This window comes from Python bivittatus, unplaced genomic scaffold (assembly GCF_059951505.1).
Source record: "Python bivittatus isolate LINGU-HERP-01145 unplaced genomic scaffold, Pbiv_v1 ctg000800_np1212, whole genome shotgun sequence".
Taxonomy (NCBI): domain Eukaryota; kingdom Metazoa; phylum Chordata; class Lepidosauria; order Squamata; family Pythonidae; genus Python; species Python bivittatus.
This window is the reverse complement of record NW_028277105.1, coordinates 758,454-786,319: the sequence shown is the minus strand read 5'-3', so window position 1 is coordinate 786,319 and position 27,866 is coordinate 758,454. Positions and strand designations below refer to the sequence as shown.

At 44.0% G+C, this 27,866-nt stretch overlaps 1 protein-coding gene across 1 annotated transcript; it reads left to right on the top strand.

The window, feature by feature from the left end:
- Nucleotides 1–107: 107 nt before the first annotated feature.
- On the top strand, nucleotides 108–18,578 carry LOC148214080 (vomeronasal type-2 receptor 26-like). The gene is made up of 7 exons (XM_088128634.1): nucleotides 108–319; nucleotides 1,472–1,676; nucleotides 10,080–10,150; nucleotides 11,425–11,595; nucleotides 12,728–13,022; nucleotides 17,015–17,141; nucleotides 17,674–18,578. Exons 1-7 carry the CDS (start codon nucleotides 108–110, stop codon nucleotides 18,576–18,578), a joined length of 1,986 nt encoding a protein of 661 aa, XP_087984760.1.
- Nucleotides 18,579–27,866: the final 9,288 nt, after the last annotated feature.

Genomic DNA, 27,866 nt, shown 5'->3' with positions numbered 1-27,866 from the left:
GGAAGGAAAGCCACGAAAGCAGTTGTGATATCACAAGAGCACTTTGCCTCCTTCCACAACTGCTCTAATTCTTTGAGAGCCTCCTGATTCTTCAAGGCAGGCGAGAAATGGTTCTGCTCTTTCTCCTGATGCTCCTGTTGCCTCTGAGAGGCTGCGGGAAGCTGAAGGCGAAATGCCCCTTAAATTTAGAAAGGGATGCAAGATATCCATCGAATTATTTCAAGCCTGGGGACTACCTCATTACTGGAATTGCTTCTGCAACAATTGTTACATTTGGACCCTTCACTTTCAAGAAGCCTCCGACTGACATAGTCACCCGGTAAGAGAACGTCTCCCCATCCAGCTACTGTTGGTTCCCAAAATTGTAGGTGTCTCCACATGAGGAAAGACTGTCCTTTTCAATCAATCTGAGTTGTCTGGGCCATTGGAGACAGAGATTTGAGCTGAATCCATACTAAGGCACCCCCCAATGCCCACCATATCTTTTCTGCCTGCAGCTTCTAAACCTCCATAATGCAAGATGGCCCAGGGGTTGCTCCCTCAGCTCCTGCTGGCTCCTGCCACATCTCCAACTGCACATTCCTCCTCCTTGATACACACAGCATCGCCAGACCATCACATACAGAAACTACCCCAGCAATGCCCAACAATCTCTTCCTGTTCCATTTCCTAATGTTCTTGCCCTTTACCAATGTTGACACCTGTAAGGCAGGTGTGCCTCCATGCAGGGGTTTTGTCAGGTATGAAGGTTTTCAGTGTCTGCATGACACTAAGATTGATTTCAGCACACAGAAGAAGAAGAAAAAAATCCTTTAACCTTGAGATCTTTGCCTCATCCCAGCTGTACCAGCCCAAGTCATCCTGCCACAGCAGATCAATCGATGGTGAAATTCTGCATCCCGTGAGATGCTCAGTTCTCCTGAGAGATGCTAAACCATGCTGGGAACATAAACAGATGTGTATGTCTAGTGTCTTAGAAGTATTGAAGGAACAGAAAACATAAATATCAAGGAATATAAACCAGGAATACAGGGGCATGATTGCCAATGAGCTTTACAATGCTTTCATTGCCTGAATATATAATAAAACTCTTAACAGTTGACTTGTAATGCAAGGAAAAACATCCCCAAAACAGTGATATATAAAAAAGGTACAGAACGTCTAGGGTAAGGCTGAGGAGAATAAAGGGGAGATAAAATAATTAGAGTGGCTCTAAATCCAACATTAGTTTTAGCATCTTCCAAAAATTAAAGTTTTCTGATTTCTAAAGGAACAACAGAATGAATGAAACCAATGCGGAATGCATGATTTTCCTTTGATGTAATATTATCTCATGTGATTGATCATGTGTGTATGAATATACATGTGTGTCTATTTGCACAAAAGCAACTAAACAGTACTGGAAAATCCTGTCCTTCTTGTTTGCTGTCCATGAGATCAACCAGGATCCCCGGCTCTTACCCAACCTCAGCCTGGGCTACAACGTTCATGACAATTATTTTGATGCACGAATCACGTCTGAAGCTTTGGTAGATCTGCTCTCTCCCGGACAGGCAAATGTCCCAAACTACAAGTGTGGAGGAAGACAGAATAACCTCCTAGCTATCCTTGAAGGGACCAAATCTGACATGTCCGTCCAGATTTCCACCATGTTGGGCAACTACAAAATCCCCCAGGTGAGAGAGTCTCTTCTTTAATTCCACTTCAAAGACTTACAAGGGGAACAATCGAATTAGCTGGCAGTTCTCCATCCATGGGAGGAAGGTGGCTTAAAGCCCAGCCAAAGGACCTTTGCTGCACCAATAATTATCGTTTTTCTCATTAGAATTTCTTTTTTAATATAACTTTATGAAAAAATTTAATTGCAACAGTAAAAGCTAATGCAAACTAAACTTTAAAAAAGGAAGAATATAATTATGCAAAGAGAGAGAGAGAGAGAGAAAGAGAGAGAGAGAGATAAAGAAGTGACTTCCGGCCTTCATCGCAACAAGTATAAACAAATATAATAACCCTTCGTCCTCTGTAAGGTTAAACAAATATCTCTTCATCCCATATCCCAACCTTTATCCATAAGCAAATCATAAAAGATCAATTTTTCAATTCTGGTATCAGCAAAAAGTCCATAAAGCATTGCCAGAACTTTGCAAAAAAAGTTTTATTTTAACTTTGATTAAATAAAACAACTTTATATTGCTTCCTTTTACTTCTAACATTCTTCATCTCTAATTCAATCAAAGATTGTCATAGGATTTAATTTATCTTCAATTTTTCTATATCCCATCACACAGATTTCTTCAAGGCTTTAACAAGACTCTTTTGTAGATCCAATAAAAACATTTCCACTCTCATTCTCTTGGTTAATTATTTGTATTTCCCTTTTAATTTAATTTAAAGTTTTAATTTAAAACTTCAGGCAGTTTCCTTTATATATCCAGCAATTCATCCTTTCCAAATCATTCTCTTGGACTGTCAATTTCCACTTCTGGTACTTTTTCCATCTTCTCAGATAAAATTTGTCCCACATCTGTCATTCCTTCATTAACAGTTTTTAAACATAGTCTATCCATAGAAGCAGACATCATTACCAACAGTGTTGATATTGTAGTCACTAATTTCTGGTTCAAAGATCTCCTTTAATATTTCCGATGTTACAACATTTTGTGTTATCTTTTAAGTGCCAATATTAAATGACATCAAGAACTGTCTCAATTTTTTTTATTCTGCTTCTAATCTTTAGTCCCCTCTAGTGTCCAATTTCTAAAATCATCACTTATCTTTGTTATCCCTTACAATAGGCAGGATAGCCAAAATAAGTGTGTTACCTATGAGAAGCTGCTCATTTTTTATAGTTAATCCCAAAGTCTTATAGTTAAAGTCAGTATTCCAAATTTATATGGACCCTTCACATCTACAACTTTCTCAGACCAAACTCTTATTTGGCTTTTCGCTGTTCATTTCAAATTCTTTAAATACTTAAGCCTGTGATTATTTTTTTCTTTTGTTCACCGTTGAAGATGACTCACGGAATGAATACTTTTCAAACTTGTCATTCCAAAGGTCTCTAATAGCTTTACGATGGTTAATAGATAATTTCTGAAAGGGATTAGAAAGTGAGGTTTGCAAACTTAGCGTCCTTCAAAAGGCTCTGTTGCGATTGTGAGCAAGTTGGCTGATCCTGTTGTCTCCCAGTGCTCAAAGCAGCAGAAAACCAGGGTCCTACCATAGTCCTGACAGATTTTTGTTTATTTTATTTATATTTCAAATTTGTCACCTCCCATCTCACTACATCATAAGACAATTTTCGATCTTTGGTGATCACATTTCTTTCATTGAGGATTCAGCAAAATGTGATGTAAGGAGACCTCTCTAGGATCCCCATGAATCATGTTGCTCAAAGGCTTGGGTAATTGCCAGGAGATTTTAGGAGTCGAGAGGCTTGCAAAGAGTGTTAACAGTCCTTAATGAAAATAGGGCAACCTTTGCTAAAAAGGAGAGATGAGAAGCTCTGAAAGGACATTCAGGCTAATAGGCATCTGGAAGCAGAACAGTAGCAAATATTGTCCTGAAACTGAACCAGTCACCAAGTTCTTCTTCTCTTTGCCAGGTCAGCTATTCTTTTGTTTCCCACGTTCTGGGTGATAAAACGCAGTTCCCCTTCTTCTACACCATGGTCCCCAAAGAAGGCGTCCAGTACTTGGGGATCCTCAAATTGCTCCTGCATTTCCAATGGACATTGTTGTTGTTGTTGTTTAGTCGTTAAGTCGTGTCCGACTCTTCGTGACCCCATGAACCATATTGCGCCAGGCCTTCCGGTCCTTCACTGCCTCCCTGAGTTTGCTCAGTTTCATGGTCATTGCTTCAGTGATGCTATCTAACCATCTCATCCTCTGCCGTCCTCTTCTCCTTTTGCCTTCAATCTTTCCCAGCATCAGGGTCTTCTCCAAAGAGATCTCTCTTCGCATTAGGTGACCAAAGTATCTGAGCTTGAGCTTCATTATCGATCCTTCCAATGAGCAATCAGGGTTGATTTCCTTTATGATTGACTGGTTTGACCTCCTAGCAGTCCAGGGGACTCTCAAGAGTCTTCTCCAGCACCACAGTTCAAAGGCATCAATTCTTCGGCGCTCCGCCTTCTTTATGGTCCAGCTCTCACAGCCATACATTACTACTGGAAAAACCATAGCTTTGACTATGCGGATCTTTGTCGGCAAGGTGACGTCTCTGCTTTTTAATATGCTATCTAGGCTTGCCATGGCTTTCCTCCCAAGGAGCAAGCGTCTTTTAATTTCATGGCTGCAGTCTCCGTCTGCAGTGATCTTGGAGCCCAAATAAATGAAGTCTGTTACTGCTTCCATTTCTACCCCTTCTATTTGCCAGAAATTGATGGGTCCAGATGCCATGATCTTAGTTTTTTTAATGTTGAGTTTCAAGCCAGCTTTCGCACTCTCCTCTTTCACCCTCATCAAGAGGCTCTTTAGTTCTTCTTCACTTTCTGCCATTAGGGTGGTATCGTCTGCATATCTGAGGTTGTTGATGATTCTCCCTGCAATCTTAATTCCGGCTTGTGATTCTTCCAGCCTGGCATTTCTCATGATGTACTCTGCATATAGGTTAAATAAGCAGGGTGACAGTATACAGCCTTGTCGTACACCTTTCCCTATTTTGAACCAATCGGTTGTTCCGTGACTGGTTCTAACTGTTGCTTCTTGGCCTGCATACAGATTTCTCAGGAGACAGGTAAGGTGGTCTGGTACTCCCATCTCTTTAAGAATTTGCCACAGTTTGTTGTGATCCACACAATCAAAGGCTTTTGCATAGTCAATGAAGCAGAGGTAGATATTTTTCTGGAACTCTTGTGCTTTCTCCATGATCCAGCGAATGTTGGCGATTTGATCTCTAGTTCCTCTGCCTCTTCGAAACCCAGCTTGTACATCCGGTAGTTCTCGGTTCATGTATTGCTGAAGCCTAGCTTGTAGGATTTTGAGCATAACCTTGCTAGCATGTGAAATGAGTGCAATTGTGCGATAGTTTGAGCATTCTTTGGCATTGCCCTTCTTTGGAATTGGAACATAAACTGACCTTTTCCAATCCCGTGGCCACTGTTGCGTTTTCCAAACTTGCTGGCATATTGAGTGCAGCACTTTAACACCGTCGTCTTTTAGTATTTTAAATAACTCAGCTGGAATACTGTCATCTCCACTAGCTTTGTTGTTAGCAATGCTTCCTAAGGCCCACTTGACTTCACTCTCTAGGATGTCTGGCTCAAGGTCAGCGATCACACCAGCGTGGGCATCGGGGACATTAAGATCTTTCTTGTATAGTTCTTCTGTGTATTCTTGCCACCTCTTCTTAATCTCTTCTGCTTCTGTTAGGTCCCTGCCTTTTTTGTCCTTTATCATGCCCATCTTTGCACTAAACGTTGCTTTCATATCTCCAATTTTCTTGAAGAGATCTCTAGTCTTCCCCATTCTATTGTTTTTAGTCGGTCTCTTTGCTCCAGACACAGACAACAGGGACCATTTCTTAGGAACTTTGGTACCGATGCTTGTCAGGAATGGGATTTGTGTTGTTTTCTCACAAACCTTATCAGGGATGAATACAGAAGATCTGGAGATGAATTTTGCCTCAGTGCGGAAGTGGAAAGAAGTCAATGTATTTGTTTATTTTTCAGAAGCTGGTTTCTTCATACGGGGAATAAGGCTAATAGAGGTAGTAATGGAACACTTGACATTGTACATAAAATCCTATGCTGTGGAATCTACAACACCCACAGGGAAGATCTGTGTCACAACAGCTTTGTGGGATCTCACATTTGACTTGACATTTGGCATGACAACACAAAAAGACATTAGTGGTATTTTTTCTTTCCTTAGCCAGAAAAAAAAAATGATAATATATGGTGATTTCCTCTCCCTTTTAATTTCTCTCTATCGTTCTGTACACAAAGCATTTCACTGCTCATACGCCAAAGCTGCCTCCTCTGTGAGAGGCTGGACAAGATGCACTGAGAAAAAGGTGTTGGGGACCGTTCCCCAAGAAGTGGTTGAAAGAATCGTGTCCCTAGACAGCTCCCAAATCTACCAGACTGTCTGGGCCCTGGCACGGGCCTTAGATGCAGCTCATTCTTCCCGATCGAAGAGGAGAAGGAGAGAAGGTGGAGGGAGACCAGAATTTCAAATTCTGCAGCTGTGGCAGGTATCTCCTTTTCCATTGCGTGGATTCCCCCTTTGCACTGCAATGCAAAGGCAGTTCCAGAATCTCAAGAAACTCAGAAATTGTCAGCTCTAATGGGGAGGAGCTTTACTTATTGATTTCTCGAAATACAATCTGCAACATAGGGCTCAAGGCAATTTAGAGTGATTCAGAGAATCATAGATAAATATCCAAGAGATATAGTAGACATTGCAGTAATGCCCGGAATGAAAAATCCATCTTACGTCAGGCCTGCCATCATTAGCATCCATTCACCTTATGTTTTAAAACAATCTTAAGTGTTTTCTTGAAGGGCAGAAGGTTAGTTACTCCTCCATCTGGGAAAAAAATGTGTTCAGAAATGTGGGGTGGCTGAAAGAATGAATTCACTGTGCCCCAAACCTTTCCAACATGTGTCAGGTGGGCGAGTAGCATCCACTCCCCAAAGAGAGACGCAGGATTATCGACACTTGCAGGGAGAAGAACATGGATCCCTTTTCTTCAGACCTGAGACCCTTGATTCTGTAATATAGGATACTCTAGTTCCAAATATCTAATTCTTATTATCAATAAGCAAGGTTAATTAAAAAAAAAACTATTTGGGGATTTGTGGGCCTGCTCCAGAGAGATTCATCGTCCATCTTTACTAAATGCAGATCTCTTGTCTGTCGTTCTAGCTTCCTGGCTCTTGTCTGCTTCACAGTGGCTTTCCCAGCCCAGGGGCTGCCGGGGGCCTTCAACAAAGCCAAGCTGATCACCTTCTATATGCTGGTCTTCTGCAGCATTTGGGTCTCCTTCGTGCCCACCTACCTGAGCACCAGGGGCAAATACATGGTGGCCGTGCAGGTCTTCTCCATCTTGGCCTCCAGTGCTGGGCTGTTGGGCTGCATCTTCTTCCCCAAGTGCAACATTATTTTGCTGAGGCCTGATCTGAACACAAAGGAGCAGCTGGCTACAAAAATCAAAGTATAGATCTCGCTGTGATCCTCTGGGCAACTACAAAGTAAGTAGTCTCCCTTTTCTCACAGTTAGACCTCCTATGCTCCAGTGTTTCACATCAATATAATTATGGGTGCTTATAAGGAAATATGGCAGCATTCATCAAAATAGTTTTTGTTTTTTTTTTGTCTGCGCTCAGTCATTACTGACCCTGCAGTGACTGCTTGGACGAGTCCTTGCAGTTTTCAAAGCAATTGTTTCGGAAGTGGTTTGCCAGAGCAGTTAGGGAGAAGTTTATATACGTATATGGATCTTTCAGTATATGCACTGTTTTGTTTTTTTTGTTATTTCTTTCCTTTGTGCTCTCATAACTGCGGGCATTTTTCTGTGTGTTCCCTTTTTTAAAAATTCCATATTTTTATTAAAATCAATAGAAAGACCATTTACAGGGCTGTGCAGAAGAATTTGCTGAACACCTGAGGGATAAAATCAGTCAGATCCATTCCTAGTCAGAGGCTGAGGATGATGCAGGTCCAGTGGGGATGTCTGGGGAGCGGACCATCCCGGTTATCTGGGAATGGTTTGATCCTGTTGGACCTGAGGAAGTGGACAGGATCCTTGGGGCTGTTAGAGCGGCCTCCTGTGCATTAGATCCTTGTCCTTCCTGGTTGGTTAATGCCTCCAGGGAGGTGACATTGAGTACTAGTGGTGGTCAATTCATCCTTGCAGGCGGGGGTGTTCCTGATGCCTTTTAAAGAGACCCTGGTCCATCTCTGCCTCAAGGAAGCCTTGCGGGATCCCACCTTTTTGGACAATTCTGCACCTTTTTGGACAAGTCCAGTTTCCCATCTTCCCTTTTTGGATAAGCTTGTGGAAAAGGTGGTCACACGACAGCTTCAGAGGATTCTGGAGGAAACGTGTCCTGCGTCAATTACACCCCTTCCGGGATCAGGAGGCACTCCACATGGTCACTCATGCCCTGGTCACCTCCTGTTTGGATTACTGCAATGCGCTGTACACGGGGCTACCCTTGAAGAGTATCCGGAAGCTAAAGCTGGCACAAAATGCAGCAGCACAAACAATCTTGAACGTCCCTAGGGTGGCACATGTACCACCTCTGTTACGCGAGCTGCATTGTTTGCCGGTTTGCTTCCGGGTCCAATTCAAGGCGTTGGGTATTATCTTTAAAGCCCTTCATGGCACAGGACCAGGTTATCTGAGGAGCCGTCTCACCCCGGTTATATCTGCCCGCCTGTCTTGATCCGGCAGAAGGGGCATGTTGCGGACCCCACCACTCAAGGAGTTCTGGCTGGCGGGATTTGGAAGAGGGCCTTTTCTGCCGTGGCCCCTGCCTGTAGAACAGTTTGCCAGCTGAAGGGTGGGCTGCCCCCACCCCCCTGGCCTTCCAAAAAGGTCTAAAAACATGGCTACGCCAGATGGCTTGGGGGCCTGGACCTGGCTGGGGGGGATGATTGATACCGCTTCCCCCAACCTCTTGATTTCTGTAATGTTTTTTTTTATAGATTTGTTGTTTGTGATTTAATGGGGGGGGGGGGATATTTATATTTTTATCATTTTATTCTCTTGGTTTTTAATTGTAATGTGTCCAGAGTCACCCTGTGGTGGAGATGGGCAGCATATAAATGTAATAATAATTAAGAAATGAATAATAAAAAATAAATAATAAAAAAATTCAAAAAGGAAAAAAAAAAACCAGACTCACATTGGGTGTTTATTTGTTTGCCTTACGAGGGATAGGTGCTGACTCCTGCAGCTGATTCGCACAACACTCAGGATGGGCTGTGGTCCCAGAAGTAGGTGCCCCAAGACAAGAGGCTGAAAGGAGTCTCAGGTTACAGCTGCAGTTGGACGATACTCACCAGCAATTCGATAGGAGACAGCGGTTTCCATATTAGGAGTAGAAAAAGGAAAGACGGTGGATGCAGCGTGACACGCGCATACAAAAAGGCAGGGCTAGCATTCTGACCAACTCTGCCACCTTGCCTTTCTTGACCTCCCTCTCCAGATGTGCCTGGTAGGAGTTTAAGCCAGGTCGAGCTTCCTATGTCAATACCAGCACTTGGGATGGGAGCCAGAACTTTCTGATACACAATATGCAAAGAGACCTGCATTGTGGTCGTGCTCCTAAGGGTGTTCCCCTCGCCCACAGCCTGGCTGCAAGATTTTGGACCAGCTGCAGCTTCCAGGTTGTCCTCCAAGATGCCCACATGAGGATTCCATTATCATGGTCTAGACATAGGATGTCAAGGGCAGGAGTCACCAGTGTCAGGGGATACTTATCCTAAACTGGATGAGAGCAGACCTGCTCTTTCAGGAGAGCACGACCTTCTCTCAGGACTGGAAGGGAACAAAGGTGTTGCCTACCTATTTATGTGTTAGATTTATATCCTGCCTCTTTGGCTCAGCAAGAGAGAATGGCTTTGGGCTTTAGGGGCCCCTGGATGCAGTGATTTTCCATCTTCATGTCTGCATTGGGTTGCACCTTCCCGGGCAAACCCAGTGCAAAATTTGGGGCTCCTCCTGGACTCCTGGTTCCTGCTGAAGGACTTCATGGAAGTCACGGTCAGGAGTGCTTTTTTGCAACTTCAGTTGTGTCCCAATTGCAGCCTTTCCTAGATCAGGGAGCACTACACTGAGTCATCCATGCTTTGGTCACCTCCTTGTTGGATTACTGCAAAGTGGTCTACAAGGGGCTGTGTTACCCCTTCGAGGTAGACCAGAGAAGAAGCACCACTATGAATATTAACTCTATGTTTCTTGTAAGGTGACATTAACAGAGTCTTGCAAGACTCTCCTCTTACTCTCTGGAAAACTAGGGAGGGTTGCTTCTGAGACGCTTCCCACACACACAACCTCTCCTTCTGTGCACCGAGATATCTTTTGTATGATGGTTGTACAGTCTGTGGCTCTTCCTCCTGTCTCCAAAGGTCATTCCCACAGGCCGTTACAGGCTGCCCTTGAAGAATATCCAGAGGCTGTGGGTCCAGAATACGGTGACGTGAGCCATTCTGGAAGTGCCGCGGTAGCCCATGTTACACCTTTCCTGCGTGAGCTACACTAGCACACAATAGGCTTGTGAAATAGGTGAAACTTTGCTGGTTGTCACCTATGAAGCCCTTCATGGCATTGGCCAGATACTTGAAGACCACCTTTCTCCGACTGTCTCTAGCAGCTCCATCAGGACAGGCAGAGGGGGCCTTTTACAGGTTCTGCACCTTAAAGAGTGTGATTGGAGGAAGCCTGGCTTCTCTATGGCTGCGCCTGCCCTTTGGAATAAGAATCCCCCCAGGAGTGGGCTGGTCCCAACTTGCTGAGTGTTTAGAAGGCTCCTAAACTGGCTATTCTCCCAGGCACGGGGTCAGGAATTTAGCTGAGCCTGTGAATGTTCCTAGTGTTGAGGGCCGACAGGTTTATCTTTTAATGTATTCTTATTTGATGGTCAGATTGATTTTTTTTTATTAGTCTTCACTGCTCTGTGTTGCTTGTGGGAGATGAATAGGTATATAAACTGATTGATTGAATGAATGCTTAAAGCCCTCTTTGCTGTCTGGAGATGGACTCACAATCAGGAGGAGAAAAACATACCAGCTTGATTTATCGGTCATCTTCTTGAGGACACACTAGCCCACATGATGTGGTTGTGTATCTCCAAAGGTTTTGAGTGGCTTCCTTGAGATCCTAGAGGAAAAGCGAGCTGTAATTGTGAATCATGGCTCTGACGAAACTGTTTCACTGGGGAAAGTGGACCCAGTGGCTTCCAGCCAGCTCTGGAACTTTATCAAAGGATTCTCCTCAAATGTTTTCTTTCCTATTCCCGTTTTCATGAAATACAGGAGTAGGTTGGGGAAAGGATGGAGGTGATATTTCTTCTCTACAATTATCAAAATCACATTGATTTATTGATTGCCTCCAGTCAAATCTCCAGGGAATTTTCCAAAGTTCACTGTTGAGTTGACATAAACATCACTTTCAAGAGCAATGGAGGTGACTGTTTCATCAGAACTTCGAAGCTGAGGGACTTAAAAGCCTTCAGTGTCTCTGAGAGGTTGCAATGGACGCAGGGCAGGGCCCAAAGCCTGGGCCTTTTCAGCTCAATTTCTCATGGGGCTCCAGCCTCCATCTGTGGAAGGAAAGCCACGAAAGCAGTTGTGATATCACAAGAGCACTTTGTCTCCTTCCACGGCTGCTCTAATTCTTTGAGAGCCTCCTGATTCTTCAAGGCAGGCGAGAAATGGTTCTGCTCTTTCTCCTGATGCTCCTGTTGCCTCTGAGAGGCTGCGGGAAGCTGAAGGCGAAATGCCCCTTAACTTTAGAAAGGGATGTGACCTATCCATCAAATTATTTCAAGCCTGGGGACTACCTCATTACCGGAATTGCTTCTGCAACAATTGTTACATTTGGACCCTTCACTTTCAAGAAGCCTCCGACTGACATAGTCACCTGGTAAGAGAACGTCTCCCCATCCGGCTACTGTTGGTTCCCAAAATTGTAGGTGTTCCCACATGAGGAAAGACTGTCCTTTTCAATCAATCTGAGTTGTCTGGGCCATTGGAGACAGAGATTTGAGCTGAATCCATACTAAGGCACCCCCCAATGCCCACCATATCTTTTCTGCCTGCAGCTTCTACAATTCTATAATGGCCCAGGGGTTGCTCTCTCTGCTCCTGCTGGCTCCTGCCACGTCTCCAACTGCAGATTCCTCCTCCTTGAGACACACAGCATCGCCAGACCACCCCATACAGAAACTACCCCAGCAATGCCCAACAACCTCTTCCCGTTCCACTTCTTAATGCTCCTGCCCTTTCTCGATGTTGACACCTGTAAGGCAGGTGTGCCTCCATTCAGGGGGTTTTATGAGGCATGAAGATTTTCAGTGTCTGCATGACACTGAGTCTGATTTAGGCACACAGAACGAAAAACAAACAAAGAAAGAAACTTTAACCTTGAGATCTTTGCCTCATGCCAGCTGTACCAGGGCAAGTCATCCTGCCATAGCAGATAAATCGATGGTGAAATTCTGCACTCTGTGAGATGCTCAGTTCTCCTGAGACATGCTAAACCATGTGAGGAACATATACAGATGTGTATGTCTAGCGTCTTAGAGGTACAGAAGGAAGAGAAAACATAAATACCGAGGAATATAAATGAGGAATATGTGGCATGATTGCAAATGAGCTTTACAATGCTTTCCTTGCCTGAAAATATAATAAAACTCTTAAGAACTGACTTGTAATGAAATGGAAAACTCCCCAAGACAGTGATATAAAAAAAAGGCACAGAACCTCTAGGGTAAGGCTGAGGAGAATAAAGGGGAGTTAAAATAATTTAGACTTCCCCAGTATAGAATACAGAGGATAGGACAGACTTGAAATAAACTCTCCCACCACACCAACTATTAAAGTGGCTCTAAATCTAACATTAGTTTTAGCATCTTCCAAAAATTAAAATTTTCTAATTTCCAAAGGAACAAAGAGAATGAAAGAAACCAATGCTGAATGCATGATTTTCCTTTGATGTAATATCATATCATGTGATTGATCATATGTATATGAATATAATGTGTGTCTATTTGCAGGAAAGCAACCAAACAGTACTGGAAAATCCTGTCCTTCTTGTTTGCCATCCATGAGATCAACCAGGATCCCCGGCTCTTACCCAACCTCAGCCTGGGCTACAACGTTCATGACAATTATTTTGATGCACGAATCACGTCTGAAGCTTTGGTAGATCTGCTCTCTCCCGGATGGGCAAATGTCCCAAACTACAAGTGTGGAGGAAGACAGAATAACCTCCTAGCTATCCTTGAAGGGACCAAATCTGACATGTCCGTCCAGATTTCCACCATGTTGGGCAACTACAAAATCCCCCAGGTGAGAGAGTCTCTTCTTTAATTCCACTTCAAAGACTTACAAGGGGAACAATCGAATTAGCTGTTACTTCTCCATCCGCAATGGGAGGAAGGAGGCTTAAAGCCCAGCCAAAGGACCTTTGCTGCACCAATAATGATCGTTTTTCACATTAGAATTTCTTTTTTAATATAACTTTATGAAAAAATTTAATTGCAACAGTAAAAGCTAATGCAAACTAAACTTTAAAAAAGAGAAAATAATGGAAAAAAAGAATAAAAAATGCAGGAAAAAAGAAAAAGAAAGAAGAAAAAAGAAAGAATATAATTCTGAAAAAAAAAAAGAAATATATAAAGAAGTGACTTCCCACCTTCATTGGAACAAGTATAAACAAATATAATAACCTTTCATCCTCTGTTAGGTTAGACAAATATCTCTTCATCCCCTATGCCATCCCCTATCCATAAGCAAATAATAAAAGATCCATTTTTCAATTCTGGTATCAGCAAAAAGTCCAAAAAGCATTGCCAGAACTTTGCAAAAATATGTTTTATTTTAACCTTGAGCAAATAAACCTACTTTATATTCCTTCCTTTTACTTCTAACACTCTTCATCTTTAATTCAATCAAAGATTGTCATAGGATTTGATTTATCTTCAATTTTTCTATATTCCATCACCCAGATTTCTTCAAGGCTTTAACAAGACTCTTTTGTAGATCCAAGAAAAGCATTTTCTGTCTCAATCTCTTGGTTTATTATTTGTATTTCCCTTTTAATTTTTAAAACTTCAGGCAATTTCCTTTATATATTCAGCAATGCTTCCTTTTCTTGATCATTCTCTTGGCCGGCCAAGTTCCACTTTTGGTATTTCTCCGTCTTGTCAGAGAAAATTTGTCCCACATCTGTCACTGCTTCATTAACATTTTTAGACATAGTCTATCCATAGAAGCAGACATCATTACCAGCAGTGTTGACATTGTAGTTATTGATTTCTGGTTCCATTCTTCAAAGATCTCCTTTAATATTTCCGATGTTACAACATTTTGTGTTATCTTTTAAGTCCCAATATTAACTGACATCAAGAACAGTCTTGAATTTTTTATCTTTTGTTCGAATCCTTAGTCCCCTCTAGTGTCCAGTCTCCAAAATCATCACTTATCTTTGTTATGCCTTATAATAGACAGGATAGCCAAATTAAAACTGTTACCTAGGAGAAGGTGCTCATTTTTTATAATTAATCCCAAAGTCTTTTAGTTAAAGTCAATATTCCAAATTTATATGGACCCTTCATGTTTACAACTTTCAAAATCGTATTTGGCTTTTTGCTGTTCATTTCAAATTCTTTAAATTCTTAAGCCTGTGATTATTGTTTTCTCTTGTTCACCGTTGAAGATAAACTCACCCGATGAATACTTTTCAGACTTTTCATTCCAAAGGACTCTAATAGCTTTACGAAGATTAATAGGCAATTTCCAAAACTGATTAGAAAGTGAGGTTTGCAAACTTAGTGTCGTGTGAAAGGCTCCGTGGCGGTTGTGAGGAAGGTGGCTGATCCTGTTGTCTCACAGTGCGCGAAGCCGCGGAAAACCAGTGCCCTGCCATAGTCCTGACAGATTTTTGTTTATTTTATTTATATTTCAAATTTGTCACCTTGCATCTCACTACATCATAAGACAGTTTTCGATCTTTGGTGATCACATTTCATTCATTGAGGATTCAGCAAAATGTGATGTAAGGAGGCCACTCTAGGATCCCCATGAATCATGTTGCTCAAAGGCTTGGGTAATTGCCAGGAGATTTTAGGAGTGAAGAGGCTTGCAAAGAGTGTTAACAGTCCTTAATGAAAATAGGGCAACCTATGCTAAAAAGAAGAGATGAGAAGCTCTGAAAGGACATTCAGGCTAATAGGCGTCTGGAAGCAGAACAGTAGCAAATATTGTCCTGAAACTGAACCAGTCACCAAGTTCTTCTTCTCTTTATCAGGTCAGCTATTCTTTTGTTTCCCATGTTCTGGGCGATAAAAAGCAGTTCCCCTTCTTCTACACCATGGTCCCCAAAGAAGGCGTCCAATACTTGGGGATCCTCAAATTGCTCCTGCATTTCCAATGGACATCAGTGGGTCTCTTTGCTCCGGATACTGACAATGGGGAGCATTTCATAGGAACATTGGTACCGATGCTTTTCAGGAATGGGATTTGTGTTGTTTTCTCACAAACCTTCTCAGGGTTGAATACAGAAGATCTGGAGATGAATTTTGCCTCAGTACGGAAGTGGAAAGAAGTCAATGTATTTGTTTATTTTTCAGAAGCTGGTTTCTTCATACAGGGAATAAGGGTAATAGAGGTAGTGATGGAACACTTGACATTGTACATAAAATCCTATGTTGCTGAATCTACAACACCCACAGGGAAGATCTGTGTGACAACAGCTTTGTGGGACCTCACATTTGACTTCACATTTGGCGTGGCAACACAAAAAGAGATTAATGGTATTTTTTCTTTCCTTATCCAGAAAAAAAAAAAGATAATGTACGGTGATTTCCTCTCCCTTTCAATTTCTCTGTATCGTTCTGTACACAAAGCATTTCACTGTTCCTACGCTAAGGCTTCCTCCTCTGTGAGAGGCTGGACAAGATGCACTGAGAAAAAGGTGTTGGGGACCATTCCCCAAGAAGTGGTTGAAAGAATCGTGTCCCTAGACAGTGCCCACATCTACCAGACTGTCTGGGCCCTGGCACGGGCCTTAGACGCAGCTCATTCTTCCCGATCAAAGAGGAGAAGGAGAGAAGGTGGAGGGAGACCAGAATTTCAAATTCTGCAACCGTGGCAGGTATCCCCTTTTTCTTTGCATGGATTCCCACTGAAGGTGTGCAATGCAAAGGCAGTTCCAGAATCTTCAGTAACTAAGAAAATGTCAGCTCTAATGGGGAGGAGCTTTATTTATTGATTTCTCCAAATGCAATCTACAACATAGGGCTCAAAGCAATTTAGAGCGTTCCAGACCATCGTATATAAATATCCGTGAGATATAGTAGACATATCCATAATGCCCAAATGAAAAATCCACCTAAATCCAGGCCTCTCATCATTGGTATCCATTTGGCTTGTGGTTTACAACAATCTTAAGTGTCTTCTTGAAGGCCAGAAGGTTAGTCGCTCCACTACCTGGGAGAAAATGTGTTCAGAAATGTGGGGGGGCTGGAAGAATGAGTTCCTTGTGCCCCAGACCTGTCCAACACATGTCAGGTGTGAGACTAGCATCTACTCCCCAAAGAGAGACACAGGATTATCGAAACTTGCTGGGAGAAGCACATGGATCCCATTTTTGAAGACCGAGACCATTGATTCTGTAATATAGGAAACTCTAGTTCACAATGTGTAATTCTTATCATCTATAATCAAGGTTAAAAAAACTATTTGGGGGTTTGTGCGATTGCTCAAAAGAGGTTCGCTGTCCATCTTTACTAAATGCAGATCTCTTCTCCGTTGTTCTAGCTTCACCCTTTCCTGCAAGACTCTCAGTTTTACAACACTTCCTTAGATGGAATCTATTTGGACGGGAATGGTGAACTAGCAGCTGATTTGGACATTGTGAATTGGGTGACGTTTCCTAATAATTCTGTCATCAGTGTGAAATTTGGGAGCATGGCAAGACAAGGTTCCTTGGAACCCCAATTCAACATTGACCAGGAGGCCACAGTGTGGCCCAAATGGTTCAACCAGGTGGGGAAGAGAAGTCATTCCATGTCACTCCCTTTGCTTTCTACTACAATATGATTACATTAAGACTCCCTCTGAAGTTCTCTAGATCTTCTGATCTCTTCTCAGTTTTGCTGTCCAGATGGCCATTTGAGTTAATGTGCAGTGCAATAGATTTCATGGATGAGGCAGTTTTCAACATTTGAATTAAGAAAATAATTCTGGTACTTGCTCCATTACATTTTTACCACCCACCAGCAACAGTCTTCTTCCTACTGCTAGTAAATGAGCACATGTTTTCTTGATTTGCTACTTAGACCCTGCCTCCTTCCAGATGTGTGGAAAGATGCCATCCTGGATTCCTCAAGGTGGTTCAGAGAGGACGGCCAGTTTGCTGCTACGATTGCCTTCCTTGTGCGAAGGGAGCCATCTCCACTCAGGAAGGTGAGTGGCTGAGGAAGGAAAACAGGCTCTTGCAGAAGATGCCAAAGATTTGGAGATACTCAATGATATTTTGAAAGTTGCTTCCCGTCTTTATTCCATTTTTAAAATTCACAATTTGCTTCCTAACATAAACAACAATAAAGGAAGTGGGAAAATGGTCCTGGGTGTTGTGTTATGAGGCAGGCTGTCAGCAATCTGCATGCAGCTTTTGTTCCTTGCCAAGAACAGGAACTTTATAGATGCCTATTAGGACTCTGCAACTGGATTCAAAGAGAAGCAGGGGCATGCATGGGAACAGAAATGTAGCACCTGCCTGCGACTCACTGAAGCAGTGTTTTTCAAGCCTAGCAACTTTAAAGTGCGTGGACCTCAACTCTCATGCTGGCTGGGGAATTCTGGGGGTTGAAGTCCACCCATCCTAGAGTTGCCAAGCTGGAAAAACACTGCATTGAAATAAGCACAGCTTTTTCCAGGCCATGTGGCTGCTGTCAAATGTACAGAAGAATAAGAGAGATGTTGCCCTTCTTTGCAGATGCGGTCCATTGCACCAGATGTTTGGAAGATCAGCATCCAAATGAACACCAAGATCATTGTCTTCCAAAGGATATAACCTTCTTGTCCTATCAAGAATATTTGGGGATCATCCTGGCTTCCTTTGCTCTATTTCTATCAGCAATTACAGCCTTTGTGTCAGGAATTTTCATGAAATACCACAAAACTCCAATAGTCAAAGCCAACAACCGGGATCTCTCCTACATTCTCCTCACCTCGCTCCTCCTGTCATTTCTCACCGCCTTCCTCTTCGTTGGCCAGCCAAGGAAGGCCACCTGTCTTCTCCGACAAGCAGCCTTCAGCATTGTTTACTCAGTGGCTGTCTCTTCCCTCTTGGCCAAAACCATCACCGTGGTGCTGGCCTTCTTGGCCACAAAGCCAGGGAACAGGATGAGGAGGTGGCTTGGGAAGACTTTGGCCAATGCCGTTGTTGTTGGTTGCTCTGCTGTCCAAGCTCTGATCTGCTGCATCTGGCTGGGGATCTTTCCTCCCTTCCCTGACACAGACAAGCACTCACACCCCGAAGAGATTGTCCTGCAGTGCAATGAAGGGCCTGTGGTCATGTTTTACTCTGCCCTCGGCTATATGGGCTTCCTGGCTCTTGTCTGCTTCACAGTGGCTTTCCTAGCCCGGAGGCTGCCGGGCGCCTTCAATGAAGCCAAGCTGATCACCTTCAGCATGCTGGTCTTCTGCAGCGTTTGGGTCTCCTTCGTGCCCACCTATCTGAGCACCAAGGGCAAATACACGGTGGCCGTGCAGGTCTTCTCCATCTTGGCCTCCAGTGCTGGGCTGTTGGGCTGCATCTTCTTCCCCAAGTGCTATATTATGTTGGTGAGGCCTGATCTGAACACAAAGGAGCAGCTAGCCACCAAAATCAAAGCATAGATCTCAGTGTGATTTTCTGGGCAGCCCCAAGACAAATAATTGCCCTTTTCTCACACACTCAGTCCTCCTATGCTCCAGCGTTTCACATCAATATAATTACAGATGCTTATAAGGAAATGTGGAACCATTCATTAAAATATTTATGTAGAACTTTTTATAATTGATTTGTAGACCACCCAGAGTCATTTCAACGAGATGGGTGGTGACAAATTTGACATATATCTAACTTACTAAATATATAAATAAGTGGATCTTTCAATATATGCACACTATCTTTTTGTTCTTTTTTGTCCATTATTTTCTTTGTGCTCTTATAATTATGTCCATTGTTTTTCTGTGTTTAATTTTTTAAAAATCCCATTTAAAAAAAAAAGGAGACTAACTGAAATTGGGTGTTTATTTCTTTGCCTTAAGAGGGATAGGTGGTGACTTCTGCAGTTGATCCTCACAAGAGTTAGGATGGGCAGTGGTCGAAGAAGTAGGTGGCAGAAGACAACAGGCTAAAAGGAGTCTCAGGTTACCGTTTCGGTTGGAAGATGCAGACCGACAACTCAATTGGAGTCAGCCGTGTCCGTAGGAGGAGTGGAAAAAGGAAAGATGGTGGATGCAGTGTGACACGCGCATACAAAAAGGACAGGGCTAGCATGGTGAAAGATGTTCAATGTTAAGGGCAGGAGTCACCAGTGTCAGGGGATACTTATCCAAAACTGGATGAGAGCAGACCTGTCCTTTCAGGGAGAGCAAGACCTTCTCTCAGGACTGAAAGGGAACAAAGCTGTTTGGCTACTATTTATTTGTTAGATTTTGTTCCTGCCTTTCTAGCTTGACTGTATGCAAAGAGTTCTTGGGGTTGTGAGGTTGGCCACCTGTGTGGTAGACCTATGGTGCTCTTGGTTAGCTGAGGCTTCCCAGAAAGTGACATGTGGGTGGGGTCTGGGGGCGGTGAATGCATCCTTGAGAGAGGGGATGGTCCTGTTGATCCTTGGTTCAGTTTGGTCTTGAGTTGGGGAGAGGTAAAGCCCATATCCACCTCTTTGTGGGGTGCCCCAGGGCTCAGAACTCTGCCCACTCTGATTTTTCATGTCGATGAAGTCATTGGGTAAAGTCATCTGAAGGCTGAGTGAGGTATTATCAGTATGTGGATGACGCCCAGTTGTGCATGTCCACCCCATGCCCTGGAGACCCCATCCTGGCTTCAGCTTAATCCTAGCAAGACAGATCAGCTTTGAGTTTTAGGGTCCCAGGATGCAGTGATTTCCTGTCTTTATATCTGGATTGGGTTGTACTATCCCAGACAGACCCAGGGTGCAGTTGGGTATCTCCAATGCGCTCTACTTAGGGCTGCCCTTCAAGAACATCCAGAACCTGTAGTTGATGCAGAATGCAGTGATGCGATCAATACTACATATACTGAAGTATGTCCATGATACACCTTTCCTTTGTGAGCTACACTATAGGCTTCCAGGTGGAATTCAAGGGGCTGGTTGTCACCTATATGGCATTGGCCAGATATTGGAGGACCACCTTTCTCCAACGGTCTCTAGCAGCTCCATCAGGACAGGCAGAGGGGGCAGCCAGAGAGCTGCCTGGATATGGACTGACAATGAGGTGGAGAAAAACATATTGGTTTGATTTATCAGTCATCTCTTACAGCTGAAGTCTTCTTCAGGACACACTAGCCCACACTATGTGCTTGCTTATCTCCTACCAGTTTTGAGTTTCTGCCTTGAGATCCTGGAGGAAAGGCAAGCTGTGAGTCTGGATCATGGCTCTGACAAAACTGTTTCACTGGGGAAAGTTGGACCCAGCAACTTCCCACCAGCTCTGGAACTTTATCAAAGGGTTCTCCAAAAATGGTTTTCTTTCCCGTTCCCTTGTTCATGAACTCACAGGAGAAGCTTGAGGAAAGGACAGAGGTATAATTATCAAAATCACATTGATTTATTAATTGCCTTCCAATCCACCTTCCAGGGAACTTTGCAAAGTTCACTCTGGGGTTCACTGACACAAACATCAGATTCAGGAGCAGTACAGGTGATACCTTGCATCAGAGCTTGGAAGCGAAGAGACAAAAACGCCTTTAGTATTACTGAGAGGTTGGGATGAGATTTAGGGCAGAGCCAACGTTGTGCTATAAAGCTTGAGCTCTTTCAGCTGAATTCCTTATGAAGCTCTAACCTCCATCTCTGGTAGGAAAGCCAGAAAAGCAATTGTGATCTCACAAGAGCTCCTTGAACGGCTCCTCTAATTCTTTCAGAGGCCCCTGACTCTGCAATGGTTCTGCTCTTTCTCCTGATGCTCCTGTTTCCCCTGAGAGGCTGCGGGAAGCTGAAGGCGAAATGCCCCTTAACTCTAGAAAGGGATGAGACAGATCCATTGAATTATTTCAAGCCTGGGGACTACCTCATTACTGGAATTGCTTCTGCAACAACTGCTACGCTTGTACCCTTCACTTTCAAGAAGCCTCCGACTGACAGAGTTTCCTGGTAAGAGAATATCTCCCCCTCTAGGTACTGCTGGCTCCAAAAGGTGAAGGCATCCCCTAGTGAGGAAGAACTGTCCCTTTGACCAATCGCTGTTGTCTGGGTCATTGGAGACCGAGGTTTGGGCTGGATCAAAACTAAGGCACCCCCCAATGCCCACCACGTCATTTCTGCCTGCAGCTTCTAGCCTGCATAATGCAAGATATTTTGCTAATCCTTTAACTTCAGTAAAGAACTTCCAGTTGTCTTTAAGTCACCAGAATAGGACTGGATGTGCTCCATCCCTTTTCTCTGAATCTCCCTCCAATCCTGGGAGGAGCAGTTGAATAAGCAGGGAAGACCGCATTTGTGAAGGAAACCCACTTGGACCTATTCTGTCTTGCTCCCGGGACAGAACTAGGACCAGCCAGCTGGCTGAAGGAGTTACGCTCTCAGGTCCTGCCTGCTCCTGTTGGGTCTCCTACTGCAAATTCTTCCTTCTGGATACACACAGTATTGCCAGTGCACACCACACAAAAATAACCCTAGGAATGCCTAAAACCTCCTCCTTCTCCCTTTCCTAATGCTCCTGCCTTTTATATGTTGACAGCCATGAGGCAGATGTGTCTCCATTTGGAGCTTTTTAATCAGGTACAAAGATTCTCCCTGTCTTGACACTGAGTCTGATTCTGGCCCACAAGGGAAAATAAACCTTGAACCCACTGCATCAACACAACTCTAGCAGGGGAACCCACCCTGCCCCTGCAGCCGAATCTATGGTGAAAATCTGCTCTGAATGAGATGCTAAGTTGTCCTAGGAGACGCTGTGGCGAGATATACGGATATGTACATCTGGGGTGTTAGAAACTCAAAATAGAGAGAAAATGTTCATCTCAACTAATATGTGGGCATGATTGCAAATGAGCTTTACAATGCTTTCATTGCCTGAAAATATAATAAAACCCTTAAGAACTGACTTCCAATGAAACCAAAAACATCCCCAAGACAGCAATAAAAAAAAGTCCAGAGAAAGTAGTCTTAACAGTCATTAATGTGAATAGGGCAACCGATGTGAACAGAATAGATCAGAAGATCCAAAATAACATTCAGATGAATAGGAGTTTGGAAGCAAAACTGTAACAAATACTGTCCTGAAACTAAACCAATCACCAATTTCTTCTTCTCTTTGCCAGGTCAGTTATTCTTTTGTTTCCCATGTTCTGGGCGATAAAACACAGTTCCTCTTCTTCTACACCACGGTCCCCAAAGTAGGCGTCCAATACTTGGGGATCTTGAAGTTGCTCCTGCATTTCCAATGGACATCAGTAGGCCTCTTTGGTCCAGACACTGACAATGGGGAGAGTTTCATAGGAACACTGGTGCCGATGCTTTTCAGGAACGGGATTTGTGTTATTTTCTCACAAACTTTATCAGGGATGAATACAGAAGATCTGAAGATAGATGCTGCCTCAGTACGGAAGTGGAAAGAAGTCAATGTATTTGTTTATTTTTCAGAACCTGGTTTCTTCGCAGATGGAATACTGGTAATAGAAAAATTGATTGAAATCTCCATCCTGCAGATAACATCATATATTATGGAATCAACACCACCCACAGGGAAGGTCTGTGTCACAACAGCTTTGTGGGACCTCACATTTGACTTGATGTATAGTGTCATATCACATAAAAACATTGGTGGTATTTTTTCTTTCCTTATTGAGAAAAAGAAAAAGATAAAATATGGTGATTTTCTCTCCTTTTTTACTTCTCTGCATCATTTTGTACACAAAGCATTTCATTGCTCATACTCCAAGGCTTTCTCCACTGTGAAAGGCTGGACAAAATGCACCAAGAAAGAGGAGGTGGGGACCCTTCCCCAAGAAGAGGTTGAAAGAACCGTGTCCCTAGACAGCTCCCACATCTACCACACTGTCTGGGCCCTGGCACGGGCCTTAGACACAGCTTATTCTTCCCGATCCAAGAGGAGAAGGAAAGATGGTGGAGGGAGACCAGAATTTCAAATTCTGCAGCCATGGCAGGTATCCCCTTTTTCTTTGCATGGATTCCCACTGAAGGTGTGCAATGCAAAGGCAATCCCAGAATCTTTTGAAACTCAGAAAATGTCATCTCTAATGGGGAGGGGCTTTATTGATTGATTTCTCAATAACTCAAGGCAGTATAGAGTATTTCTTAAGTGTCTTCTTGAAGGCCAGATTAGCCACTCCCTCCATCGGGGAGAAAATATGCTTGGAAGTGTGGGGTGGCTGAAAGAATGGGTTCATTGTGCCACAAACGTCTCCAACATATATCAGGTGGGGGACTAGCTTTTACTTCCTGAAGAGAGACACAAGATTATTGAAACTTGCTGGTAGAAGCACATGGATCCCATTTCTGAAGACCTGAGACCACTAACTTTGTAATATAGGAAACTGTAGTTCAAAATATATAATTCTTAACTTCTGTAAACAAGGTTAATAAAACAACCTATTTTGGAGTTTGTGGGACTGCTCAAGAGAGGTTCAATGTCCATCTTTACTAAATGCAGATCTCTGTCATTCTAGCTTCACCCTTTCTTGCAAGACTCTCAGTTTTACAACACTTCCTTAGATGGAATCTATATGGATGAGAATGGTGAACTAGCAGCTGATTTGGACATTGTGAATTGGGTGAAGTTTCATAATAATTCTGTCGTCAGTGTGAAATTTGGGAGCATAGCAAGGCAGGGTTCCTCGGAGTCCCAATTCAACATTGACCAGGAAGCCATGGTGTGGTCCAAATGGTTCAACCAGGTGGGGAAGAGAAGTCACATTTCAAAGCAAAAGAATTCTTTATTAAGAAGCAGTCTACAGTTCTAGGTTATTGCCAAGACTAAAAGCCCGCGCACGCCAAAACCCTTTTTCTTTCCCATTACTTCTGCCCCTCTTTTCCCAGTCCATCCCTCTTCTTGCTGGTGATCTCAGCTCTTCCTGGGTCTCAGACCGTTACAACCCTGGTTTCTCTGGGAACCAGATAACACTCCACCTGCGCTCAACGGTTCTCTTCCCTCTCCCCCTTTTCCATAATGGCAGAAACGAAGCAAGCAAGCTGATTAGCTATTTAATTGATTGCAAGGCTTCTGACAGAGAACTAGAATAATCCCAAATGTGACAGAAGAGCAATAAAGATCTCAACTACATGGGATCTTCATTAAGTGACCACAATTGGGAATGGCAACTTGGTTGTTAAGTGAAGCTGCCACTAAGTGAAATGATCTTACTTCAGCTTTCCTTTCCTTTCCAGACTGTAGAATGCAACGTATTTCATGGAGGAGGCAGTTTTCAAGATTTGAATTAATAAAATAAATATATTTCTGGAAGCATTTGCTCTGTTACATTTTTACCACCCACCAGGATCAGCCCTCTTCCTACTGCTGCGCAATGAACACATTTTTTCTTGATTTCCTGCTTAGACCCTGCCTCCTTCCAGATGTGTGGAAAGATGCCGTCCTGGATTCCTCAAGGTGGTTCAGGGAGGACGGCCGGTTTGCTGCTACGATTGCCTTCCTTGTGCGAAGGGAGCCATCTCCACTCAGGAAGGTGAGCGGCTTGGGAAGAAAACCAGGCTCTTGCAGAAGGTGCCAAATGTCTGGATATACTCAGTGATATTTTAAAATTTGCTTCCCCTCTTTATTTCATTTTTGAAATTCACAATTTGCTTCCTAACATAAATAACAATAAAGGAAGTGGGAAAACGGTTGTCGGCTTTGTGTTATGAGGCAGGCTGTCAGCAATCTGCATGCAACCGTTGTTCCTTGCCAAGAACATGAACCTAACAGATGCCTATTAGACTCTGCAACTGGATTCAAAGAGAAGCAGGGGCATGCATGGGAACAGAAATGCAGCACCTGCCTGCGACTCATTACAGCAGAGTTTCTCAAGCTTGGCAACTTCATGGTGGCTGGGGAATTCTGGGAGTTAAAGTCCACGCAACTTAAAGTTGCCAAGTTTGAAAAACACTGCATTAAAGCAAGCACAGCTTTTTCCAGGCCATGTGGGTGCTGACAGATGCAGAAATAAGTAAGGGAGATGTTGCCCTTCTTTGCAGATGCAGTCCATTGCACCAGCTGTTTGGAAGATCAGCATCCAAACGAACACCAAGATCATTGTCTTCCAAAGGATATAACCTTTTTGTCCTATGAAGAAGATTTGGGAAGCATCCTGGCTTCCTTTGCTCTATTTCTGTCAGCTATCGCAGCCTTTGTGTCAGGAATTTTCATGAAATACCATAAAACTCCAATAGTCAAAGCCAACAACCGGGACCTCTCTTACATTCTCCTCACTTCACTCCTCCTGTCATTTCTCACTGCCTTCCTCTTCATTGGCCAGCCAAGGAAAGCCACCTGTCTTCTCCGACAAGCAGCCTTCAGCACTGTTTTCTCAGTGGCTGTCTCTTCCCTCTTGGCCAAAACCATCACCGTGGTGCTGGCCTTCTTGGCCACAAAGCCAAGAAGGAACAGGGAACAGGGCGAGGAGGTGGCTCGGGAAGACTTTGGCCAATGCCCTTGTTCTTGCTTGCTCTGCTGTCCAAGCTCTGATCTGCTGCATCTGGCTGGGGATCTTTCCTCCCTTCCCTGACACAGACAAGCACTCCCACCCTGAAGAGATTGTCCTGCAGTGCATTGAAGGGCCTGTGGTCATGTTTTACTCTGCCCTCGGCTATATGGGCTTCCTGGCTCTTGTCTGCTTCACAGTGGCTTTCCTAGCCCGGGGGCTGCCGGGGGCCTTCAACGAAGCCAGGCTGATCACCTTCAATATGCTGGTCTTCTGCAGCGTTTGGGTCTCCTTCGTGCCCACCTACCTGAGCACCAAGGGCAAATACATGGTGGCTGTGCAGGTCTTCTCCATCTTGGCCTCCAGTGCTGGGCTGTTGGGCTGCATCTTCTTCCCCAAATGCTATATCATTTTGGTGAGGCCTGATCTGAACACCAAGGAGCAGCTAGCCACCAAAATCAAAGCATAGATCTCAGTGTGATTCTCTGGGCAGCCCCAAGACAAATAATGGCGCTTTTCTCACACACTCAGTCCTCCTATGCTCCAGTGTTTTACATCAATATCATCATGGATGCTTATAAGGAAATATGGAACCATTCATTAAAATATTTATGTAGAACGTTATCTATCTTCATGGTTCTGTCAATATATGCACTATATGTTTTTGTTCTTTTTTAGTTTTTCTTTCTTTTCTTTGTTCTCTTATGTAACAGTGTGCAAGAGGCAAGATGGAGGGTGCAGCGTGACCTGCAAATACAAAAAGGGCAGAGCTCGCATTGTGACGGACTCTTGCCATCTTGCCTCTTTTGACCTCCCCCTCCAGATGTGTTTGGGAGGAGTGTAAGCGAGATAGAGCTTTGCGTGTCAATGCCAGGATTTGGAATGGGACCCAGAACCACACTGGTAAGCTCTGCAACGAACAGCCCCATATTGGTGTTGTGCTGCTGAAGTGGTTCTCCTTGCCAGCAGCTGAGCCATTATATTTCGAACCAGCTGCAGCTGCCAGATTGCCCTCAAACATACCCTAATGTGGTTTGCATTCCTACAGTCTAGTCGCATGGTGGTAAGGGCATGAGTCACCAGTGTTACATACCCAAAAAGAGCCGCAGCTGATGCACCAACTGAAGGTCACCAAAAGCTTCACCTGCCATGACTTTCCACTTCCTGCTCAAGCTTAGGGATCTGACCTGCCCTTTTTGGGAGAGCACAACTTCCTCTCAGACCTGGAAGGGAACAAAGGTGTTTGTCTCCCTATTTATTTATTAGATTTGTATCCTGCCTTTCTGGCTCAACTGTATGCAAAGAGTTCTTGGGGCTATGAGCTTGGCCATCTCTGTGCTGGACACACGCTCTTCTTGGCTGGCTGAGGATTCCCAGAACGTCTGGCCCCATCCCAGATATCACAGGATGGGAGGCTCTCTTGGTGAGGCTGGGCTGTGGGGATCAGTGGGGATTGGAGCTCACGTACCTCCTTTCCTGCAGTGCAGCAGCATCCCTGCTTTTGCTCCTGGACTTTGGGTCTGGACTGGGGGTGGAATTCCTCAGACTTCTGGTTCTGGGGACTTCAAGCTCCCTTTTCTGGGCCCGGGGTCTGAGGTCGCATGGGAGTTATTGGCTGCAATAGCAGCCCTGGACCTGGCCTGACTTATAGACAGCCCAACTCACATGGGAAGTCACACACTGGATCTGGTGTTTGTCTTGGGGAACAGTGTCGTGATTTGGTTATGGGGGATGTCATCATCCGTCTCCTGCCATGGACAGACCACTCCCTTTTGCTCCTAGGGTTCTCCGCAGTGGTCCCTCATTGCACGGAGGCAGGGCCTATTCAAGGAGCCTGGCCCAGGTGCCCGATGGACCTAGTGCAGTTTCAGAGGGAGCTTGCGGTTTTTCCTGAAGCTTTGGCATGTGGTTTGACAGAGACCCTCATGGCAGCTTGGAACATGAGACACCTTGAGTGCTGCTGGAGGAAGACAAAGTGTAAAGGCAACTGAGCAGAACCAAGAGCCTATATTAGGACTTACCTTGTAGTGATAGGGATGGCAAAGCATGGTCTTCTTGACTTAAGACCATTTGTTCAGCGACCGTTCAAAGTCACAATGGTGCTGAACTAAGGGACTTATGACCAGTCCACGAAGTTATGGCTGTTGCAGCACCCTCGCGGTCACATGACAACAATCTGGATGCTTGGCAAACTGTTCACACTTACGATTGGTTGCCAAGAACTCTGCAATCACATGACTACCATTTGCAACTTTATCAGTCATGTCTTACAACTGACGCCTCCTTGAGGACACACT

Excerpts from the sequence above, each read along its gene's own strand:
- LOC148214080 (XM_088128634.1), top strand. The coding sequence starts at position 108 with ATGGTTCTGCTCTTTCTCCTGATGCTCCTGTTGCCTCTGAGAGGCTGC. Across the intron at positions 320-1,471 it reads CCGACTGACATAGTCACCCG|CCTGGGCTACAACGTTCATG; the intron begins GTAAGAGAACGT and ends ACCCAACCTCAG. Across the intron at positions 1,677-10,079 it reads GCAACTACAAAATCCCCCAG|GTCATTCCCACAGGCCGTTA; the intron begins GTGAGAGAGTCT and ends CTGTCTCCAAAG.